Raw genomic sequence first — 17,566 nt, 5'->3', positions numbered from 1 at the left:
AGACAAGGTCCCTGCCCTTAGTGTAGTATTAGATATATAAACAGATGATTATAAAACAATGTAATATGTGAAAAAATAAATGTTTGTACAGGAAATAAAAAGTGGTTCAGTGTTCTTGGAGTACAAAGTGTAAGAGTGAATTGTTAGACATGAGGTAGGAAAATAATTATATGTATTTGCATTTAAAACATTTTAATCAGTTATATAGTAGTATGTGTGCTGATCTGTGCAAAAAAAATCATCTTTTACTTATGTTTATAGTCAATAAACTAAAACTAATTTTTATTTGCTAGTTTCTTTCTTTTCCAGTGTACATTATTTTAGAAAGGTACCTTTCATCTTTGGCTATGGAGATTAGACTTACTATATTTAAAGGAATGTTTTAATTGCATGGTTCAAATAATAGAAGAAATTATGAACATTCAGAAGATCTAGGACTGATTAGAATTTTGATTCTATTAGAGGTAATAATTTTGCCATTTGAGTTTATTTATAAAATTGAAACACAATAACAACGTAGTAGTAAAGCAATTAAGGAGTCTATTGAATTAATAATATAAAATTAGATACCTGCAGATAATTAGAACAGTTATCAGAGCAACTGTTCTTTTCAAAATTGTACTTTTTCCTCTGTGCGAACCAACTTCTGATAGCGATACTTGCAGTAAATTCATTTTCAGGGCCGACCCACATATTTTCACCAATACCATTAAATCTAGGATGGGCCATTTTTCGTTTTTCTAAATGAATATTACGTTCAAACACACATTTTTTCCCCCATGCTCTAGCAGTCCGTGACAAAGCTACATCCCAAGTCTGAAAAAAAAAATGCAAAAAGTAAAGAAGAAAAAATAACAACGAGTTATTTTTTTTTGTGCTCTAAATTATTTTCCTTGAGTTTTCATAATTATATGTAAGGAAAACAATTGTTATTTTGTGCTTATGAGTCTGGTTTATGGAATTTACGTAGGAGAAAAAGTGTTTTGAGACAATTATAAATGAAACAACTATTTCCTGAGATGAAGGCTTATGCATATATTTTTAAGTAAAAAATCAGATTGTTAGATGATGCAAATGGTTAAAATACTCTTACATGTAGTCTATTCAGAAAATGTGTATTTTTAATCTCATGCCTTTTATATGTAATAATACAATAATTTAAAATATTTAAGAACTATTTATTGAGCACTGATTATATGCAAATTATTGTACTGTGAGGAATAAAATATGAAGTCAACATAAATTTTGTCCTCTAGTTGCTTACTGTTGTTAGGAGAAAAACCTGGGATAATATATACATACATATACATATATATACAAATACATATATATATATATATATATTTATATATATATATTTTAACACATAGTGGTAGTTGGTAAATGTTATAAAAGAGGCACATGTAAAGTTTTATGGATGTTCCCAGAAATGTAAGAAAATATCACAAGATGCTGCTCCCCTCCATTTACGGAAATATCCAGAAATGTGTACTTCTGACATATTTAGAGCCTCATAAATTCATTGTTTAGTTAAGGACAAGAACAAAAATAACACAAATAGAAAAATCAACAAAATATTTGTAAAACCAACATGCTAAATATATATACGTTACAGTAAATCTGAAAATAAACATTTCTGAAAAACAATACTAAGATTTCCTTAGAGTTTTCTTGGTTAATTTCATAGATTATACAGAAGTACAATACAGAAAATATATTATAGAAAACTTCAGCATATCCCCTCCCTCCCCACACTATTTCCCTCCCCAGAGGTAATCATTTTTTAAAAAATTGTTTATGTATAAATTTCTCTAGCTCCATATACACACATTCATATATAAGATATGTTAGGGTGTTTTAGATGAGTATTTTGTGATTTTTGTCTTTGCACGGTTTTAATCATACCATACACAATATTATTGGCCCGTAACTTGCAGTTTTCACTTAGAGAGATTGTTCCATATTAGCACAACTAGATCTACCTAATTTTTTGCAAACTTTTTATAGTATTCCATAGTATGGCTAGCAGCATGTAATAAAGGTTACCGTTCCACTATTAATGGCCCTTCAGATTCTTTGCCATTTGCAAACTATGCTCCATGGACCATCTTTCTACTGCCTAATTTTGCATATTGTTTACACACCACCTGCTTACAATGCACCATGTCACTATTCTAAGTGGGTTTTTTTCCTTCCATTTTTATTGAGATATAATTGACACACAGCACTGTGTAAGTTTCAGGTGTACAGCATAATACATCATGAAATGATTAACACAATTAGTTTAGTGAACATCCATTATCTCATATAGATATAAAAACAAAATTTTTCCCTTGTGATGAGAAATCAAGATTTACTCTCTTAACAATTTCAGATATAACATACGGCAGTAGTGTAATATTAATCATTTGGACATCATCCCTAGTACTTATCTTATAACTGGAAGTTTGTACCTTTTAACCACCTTCATCCAATGCCCCCCTGCCCCCACCCTCATAACCACAAATCTGATCTCTTTTTCTATGAGTATTTTTGTTTTCGTTGTTTTTTGAAGTCTAATTGACCTACAACACTACTATGTTAGTTCCTGATGAACAACATAGTGATTCAATATTTCCATACATTACAAAATAATCAGCACAACAAGTTTAGTTACCATTTGTCTCCATACAAAGATATTACATTATTGTTGACTGTACTTCCCAAATTTCATTCCCCTGGCTCACTTATTTTGTAACTGGAAGTTTGTACCTCTTAATTTCCCTCACCTATTTCACTCATCCCCCCCTCCCACTCCCCTCTGGCAATCACCTGTTTGTTCTCTTTATCTATGACTCTGTTTCTGTTTGATTATGTTTGTTGTTTTCTGGACTCCATATATAAGTGAAATCATATGGTATTTGTCTTTCTCTGTCTGACTTATTTCACTTAGCATAATACCTTCTAGGTCCATCCATGTTGTTGCAAATAGCAAGATTTCATTCCTTTTTATGGCTGAGTAATAACCCATTGTATATATAGTGCAGATACTTTTTTGAATTAGTGTTTTTTTTGTTTTTTTTCTTTTGGAAAAATACCCAGAAGTGGAATTGCTGCCACTGGAATGTATACTCCCTTGTTTCTATGAGTTTGACTTTTTTTTTCAGATTCCACATATAAGTGATACCATGCAATATTTATCTTTGTCTGGATTATTTCACTTAGCACAATGCCTTCAAGTTCCATCCCAGTTGTTGCAAATAGCAGGATTTCCTTCTTTTCTCATGGCTGAACAATATTCCATTGTATATATACACACCACTTCCTCTTTGTCCATTCGTCCATCGATGGGCACTTAGGTTGCTTCCATATCTTGGCTATTGTGAATAATGCTGCAGTGAACACAGGAGTGCAGACATCTCTGTGATATCCTGTTGTCATTTCCTTTGTTTTTATACCTAAGAGTGGAATTGCTGGATCATATGGTAGTTCTTTTTTAAATTTTTTAAGGAATCCTCCACACTGATTTCCATAGTGGTTGTACGAATATACATTCCCAACAACAATGCACAAATCTTCCCTTTTCTCTATATCCTCACCAATGTTTGTTTTCTCCTGTCTTTTTTGGTGATAGACATTCTAATGGGTGTGAAGTGATACCTTATTGTGGTTTTAATTTGCATTTCCCAGATGATTAGTCATGTTGAGCACCTTTTTATGTACCTGTTGGCTAAGGCTATAAAATTCTTACAAGAAACAAAGGGGAAAAGCTTCATGACATTGGATTTGGCGATAATTTCTTAGATATGTCACCAAAAGCACAGGCAACAAGATAAAAAAAATAGATAATTAGACTTAATTACATTTAAAAACTTTTGTGTATCAAAGGACACTATTAACAGAATGAAAGGCAACCTATGGAGGGGAGAAAACATCTGAAGATCATATATTTGACAAGGGATTTTATCCAGAATATATAAAGAATTCCTTCAACTCAGCTAACCAAAAGACCCTAACCACCTGACCAAAAAATGACCAAAGAACTTGTGCAAACATTTCTACAAAGAAGACATACAAATGGCCAATAAACACCTGAAAATATGCTCAACATAACTAATCATTAGGGAAATGAAAATCAAAACCATAATGACATACCACTTCACACCCATTAAAACAAGTGTTGGCAAGGATGTGGAGAAATTGAAACCCTGTGCATTGCTGGTAGGAATGCGAAATGTGCAGCCACTATGGGAAACAGAATGTCAGTTCTTCAAAAAATTAAGCATAGAATTTGTACATGTTTTTGCAATTCCATTTCTGGGTATATACCTAGTAAAGGTGAAAGCAGGGAATCGAACAGATATTTATTCACGTACCTATGTCCACAGCAGCATTATTCACGATAACCAAAATGTGGAAGAAACTCAACCATCCATGGAGAGATAAATGGATAAACAAAATGTGGTATATACATAAAGTGGAATATTATTCAGCCTTTAAGAGGATGGAAATTCTTTTTTAAAATTAATTTTTTTTGGCTGTATTGGGTCTTTTTTGCTGTGCGGGCTTTCTCTAGTTGTGGAGAGCAGGGGCTACTCTTCATGCAGTACACAGGCTTCTCATCGCAGTGGCTTCTCTTGTTGCGGAGCACAGGCTCTAGGCGTGCAGGCTCAGTAGTTGTGGCACATGGGCTTAGTTGCTCCATGGCATGTGGGATCTTCCTGGACCAGGGCTCGAACCCATATTCCCTGTGTTGGCAGGTGGATTCTTAACCACTGCACCATCAAGGAAGTCCCAGAATGAAACCTTGAAGACATCATGCTAAGTGAAACAATCCAGTCACAAAGAGAAACACTTATGATTCTTATATGATGTACCTGGAGTAGTCAAATTTATGAGACCGAAAGTAGAATGGTAGTAGCCAGCAGAAAGAAGGGAATGGGGAGTTAGTGTTTAATGGGTGCAGAGTTTCTAATGGGTAGGATGAAAATGTTCTGGAGATGAATGGTGGTGATGATTGCACAACAATGTGAATGTATTTAATGTCATAGAACTGTACACTTAAAGATGGTTAAAATGGTAAATTTTATGTTATGTATATTTTACAATAAAAAAACCCAATAAATTTTTGAGTTTAAAAATTGTTTTGAGTTTAAAAACAAGGTAGAACAAAAATACTAGGTGACGACAACAACAGCATGGACATGGGCAGAAGACAAACAATTTATGTGTTGTAATATCTTTTTAATATTTAGAAGGAGGTTATAGATGTTGATTAACTTTGGACTTTGTAAAGTATATACATTAAAATGTTAAGCATAACCAGTAAATAATAAAGATAAAATGTATGATTTCCAAACCTGTCAAGGAAAAGTTCTAAGTAGACCATACTATTATGATAGACTATACTATTTACAGTTATTATTTACATCTTAGTAAAATCCATGGGAAAAATATATACAAATTTTTAGAAAGAAGAGAAGGATAAAATTTAGAGTGCAGCTTTAAACTGTACCCAAAACATTATTCCTTCAAAAATGTTCACATATTAAAATATATATTGAGGGGACACAATATTATGCTTTATATTATTCTCTACGCTTTATGTTTGAAATAAAAATTTTAGACATTAGGAATACAAAACCTATAAAAAGTTGAATTAAAAATATTTTGTGTTTATTCATTATCAGGAGGAACGCTAATCTTCAAACTTGGAAGAAATAGAATTAATCACAAAGGGTGGGAAATACATAGATATAACTCTCAAATATCCTCAAATTCTAATTAAACTCAAAAGACTAAAATTGGCTTGGATAAAACTATCTTCAGCAAATACAATGCTAGTATTGATATATTTCTATAAGAAAATATATAAACAGAAGAGGAAACTTACTGAGAATTCAAAAGATAAAGAAAATGAACAAAATACGTACAAAATACGTCCAATCAAAATAACATTTTAAAATTAACATTAAAGCAAAGTTTCCTTTTATAATTTATTAGTTTAGCAAGTGACTGAAAATACCCAAGCCAGTCAGATGTGGTATGTCCAGTCACATGTATGTATGGTATGTCACATGTGCAGTCCAGTAAATTAGTTCACATGTCTGGCATACATTGTCATGTGCGTGCATCCTCTACAAGTGGTTGTGCTTTGTGTAGCTTACTAATGAAGACCTGATGGAATTGAGGCCCAGAGAATGGACAAAGAGAGACTAGAGGAAGAAGAAGTAACTAAAGAACAGAAGAGATTCAAGACGCAGGAAATGGCAAGGGGATTTTCTTTATTTGAGGAGGCACTGTTCGTTTCTAAGGCACAGGACCTGAACGTAGTATGGTACACAAAGGTTGCAGCAGCCATTCAGAATGCAATCCAGTGCTACCATGTCATCTATGACAAGAAAAAAAGAGCTACTACCCAGACATCACTGGATTGCTTTTTCAAGAGGGTAGATAGAATTGAATCCAGCAAGGAACCAGAACCTGTGCCATCAACTACAGGTGTTAGTGAAATTGCAGCTTGCCCTCCATCTCCTATTGCTGACAATCCTTCAGCTCTGTCATCTCCCACCTCCTCTCCCTCCTCCAGTCAGTAACTCTTCTTGCCTGTTCACTAGATGCCAGCCCCTGTATGCCAGCTATTGTACTGTACTACTGTGCTTTTCAAGGTACTATACAATAAGGTTAAAAATGTTTTATTTGGGGGCTTCCCTGGTGGCGCAGTGGTTGAGAATCTGCCTGCTAATGCAGGGGACACGGGTTCAAGCTCTGGTCTGGGATGATCCCACATGCCGTGGAGCAACTAGGTCCGTGAGCCATAACTACTGAGCCTGCGCGTCTGGAGCCTGTGCTCCGCAACAAGAGAGGCTGCGATAATGAGAGGCCTGCGCACCGCGAAGAAGAGTGGCCCCCGCTTGCCACAACTAGAGAAAGCCCTTGTGCAGAAACAAAGACCCAACACAGCAAAAATAAATAAATTAATTAATAAACTCCTACCCCAACATCTTAAAAAAAAGTTTTATTTTTTGTGTTTTGTGTATTATTTGTGTGAAAAGTATTATAAACCTATTACAGTATAGTACTATATAGCCGCTTGTGTTAGTCGGGTACCTAGGCTAACTTTGTTGGACTTTGGAACAAATTGGACTTAAGAACGCACTCTAGGAACTGAACTCATTCGTATGTAGGGGACTTACTGTACTTCTACACTGCTGATATTTGCTTAATTTGGCACAGTCCTTCAGTATAGCAATTGCTACGTATCGTATAAATAAAAAAATCACATACTTTATTTGTCACATTTCTGGAATTTTTCCTAAGGAACTAATCCAGAAGGAAGCAAAGACATATCTAGGGAGACAGTCCCTGCAATATTTACAACATAAATTGGAAGGTCCTAATTGCCCGATATTTACTCAATACATTTTGCATTCATTTTTAATGACAATCATGAAGACTCTATAGCACCAGGGGAACAGCTAACGAGACATTACAAAGAAATACGGGGGAAAAAATGGGAAAGAAGCAAGAACTATTTTGTAAGGGAACGCAAAGTCAGGGCCGGGTCTAGGACGAGGTGAATGAAACACCCTCTAGGGAGCAAAATTTAGGCTGGATACCAAAAAACTCAATAATCAAGATAAAAAATATTTTAAAAAGGCAAAATTAGTGTGAAAACATCCATGATAAAAATTCAAAATTTTAAATAAGAACAGAATCTGACCTTTTATTTGCATTATCCTGAGAGTGCCTCACTTGCCTCTCCCAAATTCAAGCTCAAAGATCCTGTCTTTGTTTAAAGTGATTTTGTTTCATCAATAATACTTTTGCATTGATTTTTAAATTTAAAAAATTACATTAAACTATCATTTTCTCGAATTAAAGCTCCCTTAAATTTTGCACCTCTGGTGAGTACCTGTACTCACCCTAGTCCAAGCCCTGTGCAAACCCTTGGTAATAACTATGCGTTTGAGTGCCAGTGGTTTTTATTTCTTGAACATATAAACTTCACGTGTATTTTAAAACCCAAACTCTAAGCGCGGTTGTCCTTAAGGCTCAGAGACCCAGACTCTCCGCGGCCGAGGGGGAGGTCCTGACAGGGGCTGTTGGAGGTTTGGGCAACCGCCTTAGGGCCTCACCATGAAGCGCAAGTTAGCTCCTCGGGGGATGACGCTGCCCCGGAGCTCATTGTGGAGGTTCACGTACTCATTGATAAACGTTACGTCCTCTTCGTGTGGCAAAGAACGCGCGTTTAAACCGGAACCCAGCAGTAGTAGCCAGAACTCACAAAGCCACACCTCCCAAACAATGGTCTGCGCCAGAGGAAGCCTTTGGGCGCACCACTCCCGGGCGAAGCGCCTCGGGGTCTCCATCGTTCACTGGCCGTGGCCAGGCCAGTGCGCACGCGCCGGCCCGCCCCAGCGACCTGCCAATCAACGGGGAGGGGCGGTGCAGGCACGTCTGGCCCCGCCTCCCCGCGAACGGAGAGAAAAGGATGAAGGGAAACCAGAGTGAGGGAAGGCTCGTGAAAGCTGTCTGCAGAACTAACCACAACAGAGGCTTGAGTTAAATGAGTGCAAGCTTTTCACTAAACTAATGTAGTTAAATATCCAGAGTCGATTTCTGACACCAGATGATGTGTCATCGTTTATTAATGTGTCAACTGCCCAGTAAATGCCAATTGCTGAATAAGTAACATGTCTGAGGAACCTTCTAATTCTTCTGTGACACCGATGAAAATTCAACCAAAAAAAGAATCCTTACTTGTTAAGTTGGGAGTTTAATGCAAGACCTTCCTTTTATTTTCCTCCTGGACAGAAGAATATCCTCTTTTAGGCCAACTTCCTCACTGAGATTTTCTCAATGTTTTAATGATCATTTGTGGGAAACCGTAGGATAAATGGGAAAAGTGGAAAGCTCAGCAGGTAGGGGGTAGACTAGGGATCATCAAATTCTCATAAAGTTAAAATATTTTCATTTTTTTCTTTCACCAGCATGTCTGGAATATCAATATTCATCTTCTCTGACAAATTGTCATGTTAACAGTAGGTAAGAACTCATTTTTTTTTTTTTTGGTTTTCATTTCTTTCAGAAAAAAATGGCTAGTATCCTAGCAGATTTTGGCCTGGTTTCTTTAGCTTCAAGTATTTGGCTCAAGAAAACTTGCTTTGAAGAATGTAAGTTGTAGGCACAAAATAAAAACACATATTCGTTTTGGGGTACATATTTGCATATCACATATTGTGCTGGATAGCATTAAGGAGATATTTAGAATCATTGACACAGGAACAGAATTTTGCCACAAAGAGAGCATTGCAACTGCTTGACCAAAAAATATCTAAAAATAAATGTGCTTTTAAAGATTATCTATGGTGTACACAATTGAAAGCAGTAGACCTCATAAGATGGTTTCATTCATGCCTTAATTCTTTTAATAAATATGTATTACCAGGTAGTATGTTAGGTGGATGAGAAAGGCCAGTGGACAAGACACAAACCCTGCTTCCAAGTAGCTTACAGTCTAGAGAACTAGCAAATCGGTGACTTTATACCATGGATAAATATAAAGCCAAAGTGCTATGGCATAATGTGTGGGGCAACTAACACCCTTTCTGAGGACCAGGTAGGCCTGTTTGGGGAGTGTGACATCGAGAAAGTGAAGCACACAAGTTAAAGAGTGCATTCTAAACAAAGAAAAAAGCATGTAGTATGCTAGGAGATCAAAAAAGGCTAAAAGTGCTTTAGTATGACCAGAGCGTATTGCGGGGGGTCAAGGTGGCAAGTGCTGAAAGATGGAATTCCTTTATTATGTTGGTACTGTTGTTAGACTATGAAAACTGCTATATTAAAGCGCAAGATAAATACAATAATCCAGACTTAGATTAGGAAGAAATTTTAGCCTTTTATTCATCCCACTGTATTAGACATATCTGACACATCACTGACAGGTGATCACCATATCCTCTGCTTAAATAATTATGTTAGCAGGGAAGTCACTATCTCTTAGGCAGCCCATTCCATTGCTGGACATCTTACTCATTAATTTAATAAGTATTTCTTTAGGACCTCTATGTGTCAGACCCATGCTAGGTGTTAGAGCTACAGATTCTCAGCAAATTAGATTCGTAGTCTATCCACATGAAGCTTTTAGTTAAAGGTGATACAAATCATCAAATAACTATAATACAGAGTAATAAGTGCTATTTTAAAATTTAAAAAATTCTTGCTGTGTGTCAGGAGCTATTTTGTTTGTTTTCTATTGTGGTAAAATATACATAAAATTTACCATTTTAACCATTTTTAGTGGAAAATTCAGTGTCAATTACATTCACTGTGTTGTTTCCAGAACTATTGGGTGAGATTTTAAATGTTTGGAAAACATCAACTCATTTAAATCATAAAAACCTTAAGAAACAGATATTATGTTTAAAATTTTTATTGAAGTATAGTTGATTTACAATGTTGTGTTTAATTTCTGCTGTTCAGCAAAGTGACTCAGTTATATTTATATATAAATATTCTTTTTCATGTTCTTTTCCATCATGGTTTATTACAGGATATTAAATATAATTCTCTGTGCTATACAGTAGGACCTTGTTGTTTATCCATCCTATATATGTTTGCCTCTGCTAATCCCAAACTCCCAATCCTTTTCTCCCACACCTCTCCATCCCCTTGGCAACCACAAGTCTGTCCTCTATATCTGTGAGTCTGTTTCTGTTTCATAGATATGTTCATTTGCGTCGTATTTCAGATTCCACATATAAGTAATATCATATGGTATTTGTCTTTCTCTTTCTGACTTACTTTGCTTAGTATGATAATCTCTAGGTCCATCCATGTTGCTGCAAATGGCTTTATTTCATTCTTTCTAATGGCTGAGTTATATTCCATTGTATATATATACCACATCTTCTTTATCCATTCATCTGTTGATGGACAATTAGGTTGTTTCCATGTCCTGGCTCTTGTAAATAGTGCTGCTATAAACATAGGGTGCATGTATCTTTTCAAATTAGAGTTTTATCTGGATATATGTCCAGGAGTGGGACTGCTGGATAATATGGCAACTCTATTTTTAGTTTTTGAGGAAACTCCATACTGTTTTCCATAGTGGCTGCACCAATATACATTACCACCAACAGTGTAAGAAGGTTCCCTTTCTCCACACCCTCTCTAGCATTTATTATTTGTAGACAATTATTATTATAATGATGGCCATTCTGACTGGTGTGAGATGGTACCTCATTGTTAAGAAACAGATATTATTATTATCTCCATTATACAGATGGAAAAGCTAAGAAAAAGCGAAGTAAAGTAATTTGTCTAAAGTCACCCAGCCAGTAGGTGTTAGAGCTGGTTTTCAAACTCAGGTGACTAATACAGGAGTACACAGGAACAGGAAATGAAGACGTCTAGTTTGGTTTGTGTAGAAAGAGGCCAAGCTTGCTGAAGATGTTTTGAAAACGTTCAGCCTTTCAGATCTGTCAGTGAATTGGCTGACATCATGTACTTCATACAAAAAATAGTGCTAGGTTCTTCATGACAGTTTTTTTTTTCTTAAATTCCATATATAGGTGTTAGCATAAGGTATTTGTCTCTCTCTTTCTGACTTACTTCACTCTGTATGACAGACTCTAGGTCCATCCACCTCACTACAAATAACTCAATTTCATTTCTTTTTTGGCTGAGTAATATTCCATTGTATATATGTGCCACATCTTCTTTATCCATTCATCTGTTGATGCACACTAAGGTTGCTTCCATAACCTGGCTACTGTAAATAGGGCTGTAATAAACATTGTGGTACATGACTCTTGGAATTACGGTTTTCTCAGTGTGTATGCCCAGTAGTGGGATTGCTGGGTCATATGGTAGTTCTATTTGTAGTTTTTTAGGGAACCTCCATAGTGTTCTCCATAGTGGCTGTATCAATGTACATTCCCACCAACAGCGCAAGAGGCTTCCCTTTTCTCCACACCCTCTCCAGCATTTATTGTTTCTAGATTTTTTTAATGAAAGCCATTCTGACTGGTGTGAGGTGATACCCCATTGTAGTTTTGATTTGCATTTCTGTAATGATTACTGATGTTGAGCATTCTTTCATGTATTTGTTGGCAGTCTGTATATCTTCTTTGGAGAAATGTCTATTTAGGTCTTCTGCCCATTTTTGGATTGGGCTGTTTTATTGACATTGACCTGCAGGAGCTGCTTGTACATTTTGGAGATTAAACTTTTGTCAGTTGCTTCATTTGCAACTATTTTCTCCTGTTCTGAGGGTTGTCTTTTCATCTGGTTTATGGTTTCCTTTACTATGCAAAAGCTTTTAAGTTTCATTAGGTCCCATTTGTTTATTTTTGTTTTTATTTCCATTTCTCTAGGAGATGGGTCAAAAAGGATCTTGCTGTGATTTATGTCAAAGTGTGTTCCTCCTTGAGTTAGTGTCTGGCCTTATATTTAGGTCTTTAAAACGTTTTGAGTTTATTTTTGTGTATGGTGTTAGGGAGTATTCTAATTTAATTCTTTTACATGTAGCTGTCCAGTTTTCCCAGCACCACTTATTGAAAAGACTCTCTTTTCTCCATTGTATATCCTTGCCTCCTTTGTCATAGATTAGTTGACCATATGTGCATGGGTTTATCTCTGGGCTCTCTATCCTGTTCCATTGATCTATATTTCTGTTTTTGTGCCAGTACCATATTGTCTTGATTACTGTAGCTTTGTAGTACAGTCTGAAGTCAGGGAGTCTGATTCCTCCAGCTCCGTTTTTTTCCCTCAAGACTGCTTTGGCTATTTGGGGTCTTTTGTGTCTCCATACAAATTTTAAGATTTTTTATTCTAGTTCTGTAAAATATGCCATTGGTAATTTGATAGGGATTGGATTCAATCTGTAGATTGATTTGGGTAGTAAAGTCATTTTCATAATATTGATTCTTCCAATCCAAGAACATGGTACATCTCTCCATCTCTTTGTATCATCTTTAATTTCTTTCATCAGTGTCTTATAGTTTTCTGCATACAGGTCTTTTGTCTCCCTAGGTAGGTTTATTCCTAGGTATTTTATTCTGTTTGTTGCAGTGATAAATGGGAGTGTTTCCTTAATTTCTCTTTCAGATTTTTCATCATTAGTGTATAGGAATGAAAGACATTTCTGTGCATTAATTTTGTATCCTGAAACTTTACCAAATTCATTGATTAGCTCTAGTAGTTTTCTGGTGGCATCTTTAGGGTTCTCTATGTATAGTATCATGTCATTGGCAAACAGTGACAGTTTTACTTCTTCTTTCTCAATTTGTATTCCTTTTATTTCTTTTTCTTCTCTGATTGCTGTGGCTAGGACTTCCAAAACTACGTTGAATAATAGTGGTGAAAGCGGACATTCTTGTCTCGTTCCTGATCTTAGAGGAAATGCTTTCAGTTTTTCACCATTGAGAACGATGTTTGCTGTGGGTTTGTCATATATGGCCTTTATTATGTTGAGGTAAGTTCCCTCTATGCCTAATTTATGGAGGGTTTTTATCGTAAATGAATGTTGAATTTTGTCAAAAGCTTTTTCTGCATCTATTGAGATGATCATATGGTTTTTCGTCTTCAATTTGTTAGTATGGTGTATCACATTGATTGATTTGCGTATATTGAAGAATCCTTGCATCACTGGGATAAATCCCACTTGATCATGGTGTATGATCCATTTAATGTGTTATTGGAGTCTGTTTGCTAGTATTTTGTTGAGGATTTTTGCATCTATATTCATCGGTGATATTGGTCTGTAAGTTTCTTTTTTTTGTAGTGTCTTTGGTTTTGGTATCAGAGTGATGGTGGCCTCATAGAATGAGTTTTGGAGTGTTCCTTCCTCTGCAATTTTTTGGAAGAGTTTGAGAGGGATGGGTGTTAGCTCTTCTCTAAATGTTTGATAGAATTCACCTGTGAAGCCATCTGGTCCTGGACTTTTGTTTGTTGCAAGACTTTTAATCACAGTTTCAATTTCATTACTTGTGATTGGTCTGTTCATATTTTCTATTTCTTCCTGGTTCAATCTTGGAAGGTTTCTTTCTTTCTAAGAATTTGTCCATTTCTTCCAGGTTGTCCATTTTATTGGCATAGAGTTGCTTGTAGTAGTCTCTTAGGATGCTTTGTATTTCTGTGGTGTCTGTTGTAACTTCTCATTTTTCCTTTCTAATTTTATTGATTTGAGTTGTCTCCCTCTTTTTCTTGATGAGTCTGGCTAATGGTTTGTCAATTTTGTTTATCTTCTCAAAGAACCATCTTTTAGTTTTATTGATCTTTGCTATTGTTTTCTTACTTTCTATTTCATTTATTTCTGCTCTGGTCTTTATGATTTCTTTCCTTCTGCTAACTTTGGGTTTTGTTTGTTCTTCTTTCTCTAGTTCCTTTAGGTGTAACGTTAGATTGTTTATTTGAGATTTTTCTTGTTTCTTGAGGTAGGCTTGTATAGCTATAAACTTCCCTCTTAGAATTGCTTTTGCTGCATCCCATAGGTTTTGGATCACCATGTTTTCATTGTCATTTGTCTCTCGGTATTTTTTTATTTCCTCTTTGATTTCTTTAGTGATCTCTTGGTTATTTAGTAACGTATTGTTTAGCCTCCATGTGTTTGTGTTTTTTACGTTCTTTTCCCTGTAATTGATTTCTAATCTCATAGCGTTGTGGTCAGAAAAGATGCTTGATACGATTTCAATTTTCTTATATTTACTGAGGCTTGAATTGTGACCCAAGATGTGATCTATCCTGGAGAATGTTCCGTGCTCACTTGAGAAGAAAGTGTAATCTGCTGTTTTTGGATGGAATGTCCTACAAATATCAATTAAATCTATCTGGTCTATTGTTTCATTTAAAGCGTGTGTTTCCTTATTAATTTTCTGTTTGGATGATCTGTCCATTGGTGTAAGTGAGGTGTTAAAGTCCCCCACTAGTATTGTGTTACTGTCAATTTCCTCTTTTAGAGCTGTTAGCAGTTGCCTTATGTATTGAGGTGCTCCTATGTTGGGTGTATATATATTTATAATTGTTATATCTTCTTCTTGGATTGATCCCTTTATCATTATGTAGTGTCCTTCCTTGTATCTTGTAACATTCTTTATTTTAAGGTCTATTTTATCTGATATGAGTATTGCTAATCCAGCTTTCTTTTGATTTCCATTTGCATGGAATATCTTTTTCCATCCCCTCACTTTCAGTCTGTACGTGTCTCTAGGTCTGAAGTGGGTCTCTTGTAGACAGCATATATATGGGTCTTGTTTTTGTATCCATTCAGCAAGCCTGTGTCTTTTGGTTGGAGCATTTAATCCATTCACATTTAAGGTAATTATCAATATGTATGTTCCTATGACCATTTTCTTAATTGTTTTGGGTTTGTTTTTGTAGGTCCTTTTCTTCTGTTGTGTTTCCCACTTAGAGAAGTTCCGTTAGCATTTGTTGTAGAGCTGGTTTGGTGGTGCTGAATTCTCTTAGCTTTTGTTTGTCTGTAAAGCTTTTGATTTCTCCATCGAATCTGAATGAGATCCTTGCTGGGTAGAATAACCTTGGTTGTAGGTTCTTCCCTTTCATCACTTTAAGTATATTATGCCACTCCCTTCTGGCTTGTAGAGTTTCTGCTGAGAAATCAGCTGTTAATCTTATGGGAGTTCCCTTGTATGTTACTTGTCATTTTTCCCTTGTTGCTTTCAATAATTTTTCTTTGTCTTTAATTTTTGCCAATTTGATTACTATGTGTCTCGGTGTGTTTCTCCTTGGGTTTATCCTGCATGGGACTTGCTGTGCTTCCTGGACTTGGATGGCTATTTCCTTTCCCATGTTAGGGAAGTTTTCGACCATAATCTCTTCAGCTATTTTCTTGGTCCTTTCTCTCTCTCTTCTCCTTCTGGGACCCCTGTAATGCGAATGTTGTTGCGTTTAATGTTGTCCCAGAGGTCTCTTAGGCTGTCTTCATTTCTTTTCATTCTTTTTTCTGTATTCTGTTCTGCAGCAGTGAATTCCACCATTCTGTCTTCCAGGTCACTTATCTGTTCTTCTGCCTCAGTTATTCTGCTATTGATTCCTTCTAGTGTATTTTTCATTTTAGTTATTGTATTGTTCATCTCTGTTTGTTTGTTCTTTAATTCTTCTAGATCTTTGTTAAACATTTCTTGCATCTTCTTGATCTTTGCCTCCATTCTTTTTCTGAGGTCCTGGATCATCTTCACTATCATTATTCTGAATTCTTTTTCTGGAAGATTGCCTATCTCCATTTCATTTAGTTGTTTTTCTGGGGTTTTATCTTGTTCCTTCATCTGGTACATAGCCCTCTGCCTTTTCATCTTGTCTGTCTTTCTGTGAATGTGGTTTTTGTTCCACAGGCTGCAGGATTGTAGTTCTTCTTGCTTCTGCTGTCTGCCCTCTGGTGGATGAGGCTATCGAAGTATATATCTTTATATAGATGTTTTAGTGGTTGCTATAGGTATTATATAATATATAAGTGTAACTTATTACAAACTATTGGTGTCAGCATTTTACCAGTTTGAATGAAGTGTAGAAATATTACTTACATTTAGGTCCCTTTGCCACTCACTCCACCAATAATACAATTGTCTTAAATATTTCTTCTATATCAAGAACCTATATATGTTCCATAACCAATATAATATAACCAATATAACCATAACCTATGTTATAATTTTTGCTTTAACTCTCAAACATAATTTAGAAAAGATAAGGGAATAGATTTTTATGTTTATTCATAGTTTTACTCTTTGCCTTGTGTTTTCTTCATTCCTGATGTTCCAAGAATCCTTGATTTATCATTATCTTACTATTTTAAGATCTTTGTTTAGCTATTCTTTTAGAGTGGGTCTGATTATGACAAATCATCTTAGTTTTTCTGAATCTGAGAATGTCTTAATTTCAATCTTCATTCCTAAAGCATATTTTCTCTATGTAGTATTCTTAGTTGACTCTTCTTTGAAATTGAAATTAAAGTTGAAAATGTTGTGCCACTTTCTCTGGCATCCTTGGATTTGGTTGAGAAATTTCATGACACTGAAATTGTTGTTCTCCTATAGGTAATGTATTGTTTCTCTCCAGTTACTTTTAAGCTTTTTTGTCTTAGGGTCTCTGAAGTTTGATTATGATGTATGTTGGCATGAATTTCTTTGGGCTTATCATATTTGGCCTTTACTCAGAATTGTTTACATCTTTATCTAAATTTTGGAAGTTCTCAGCCACTATTTCTTAGAATATTTTTTCTGGCCCTCCCCATCTTTCTCAATTCCTTCTGGGACTCCAATGACATGAATATTGGATATAATATTTTGTTATTGTCTCATAGATTCCTGATGTTCTGTTCATTTTTCTTTTCAGTCCATTTTCTCTCTGTTGTTCAGATTTGGTAATTCCTACTGTTCTATTTTCAAGTTCACCGGTCTTTTCCTTTCCCATTTTCATTGCTCATCCAGTGAATTTTTAATATTGGTTTGTCTATATTTTAGTTCTAAAGTTTCCATTTGAATCTGTAACTTCCATTTCCTAGCTGAGACTTTATTTTTTTTCATTTCTCTTAAGCATTTTTGTAATAGCTCCTTGAAGCATTTTT

At 35.4% G+C, this 17,566-nt stretch overlaps 2 protein-coding genes across 2 annotated transcripts in view; one reads left to right on the top strand and one right to left on the bottom strand.

The window, feature by feature from the left end:
- Window positions 1-8,351, bottom strand: part of GLIPR1L2 (GLIPR1 like 2) — a gene marked incomplete at both ends in the record, with an annotated part of 31,143 nt that extends 22,792 nt beyond the window's left edge. Inside the window, 2 exons of the mRNA XM_082850454.1 lie at window positions 571-816; window positions 8,118-8,351. Coding sequence (XP_082706580.1) covers window positions 571-816; window positions 8,118-8,351 — 480 coding nt within the window. The remainder of the gene's footprint in view (window positions 1-570; window positions 817-8,117) is intronic.
- A 725-nt stretch (window positions 8,352-9,076) lies between these two features.
- CAPS2 (calcyphosine 2) overlaps window positions 9,077-17,566 on the top strand; it is a gene marked incomplete at both ends in the record, with an annotated part of 31,627 nt that continues 23,137 nt past the window's right edge. The window contains 1 exon segment of the mRNA XM_082850453.1: window positions 9,077-9,155. Within this exon segment, the coding sequence (XP_082706579.1) occupies window positions 9,077-9,155 (79 nt within the window).

The sequence above is a fragment of the Leucopleurus acutus genome (genome assembly GCF_964270905.1).
Source record: "Leucopleurus acutus genome assembly, chromosome: 11".
Taxonomy (NCBI): domain Eukaryota; kingdom Metazoa; phylum Chordata; class Mammalia; order Artiodactyla; family Delphinidae; genus Leucopleurus; species Leucopleurus acutus.
This window is presented reverse-complemented; position numbering and strand designations above follow the sequence as displayed.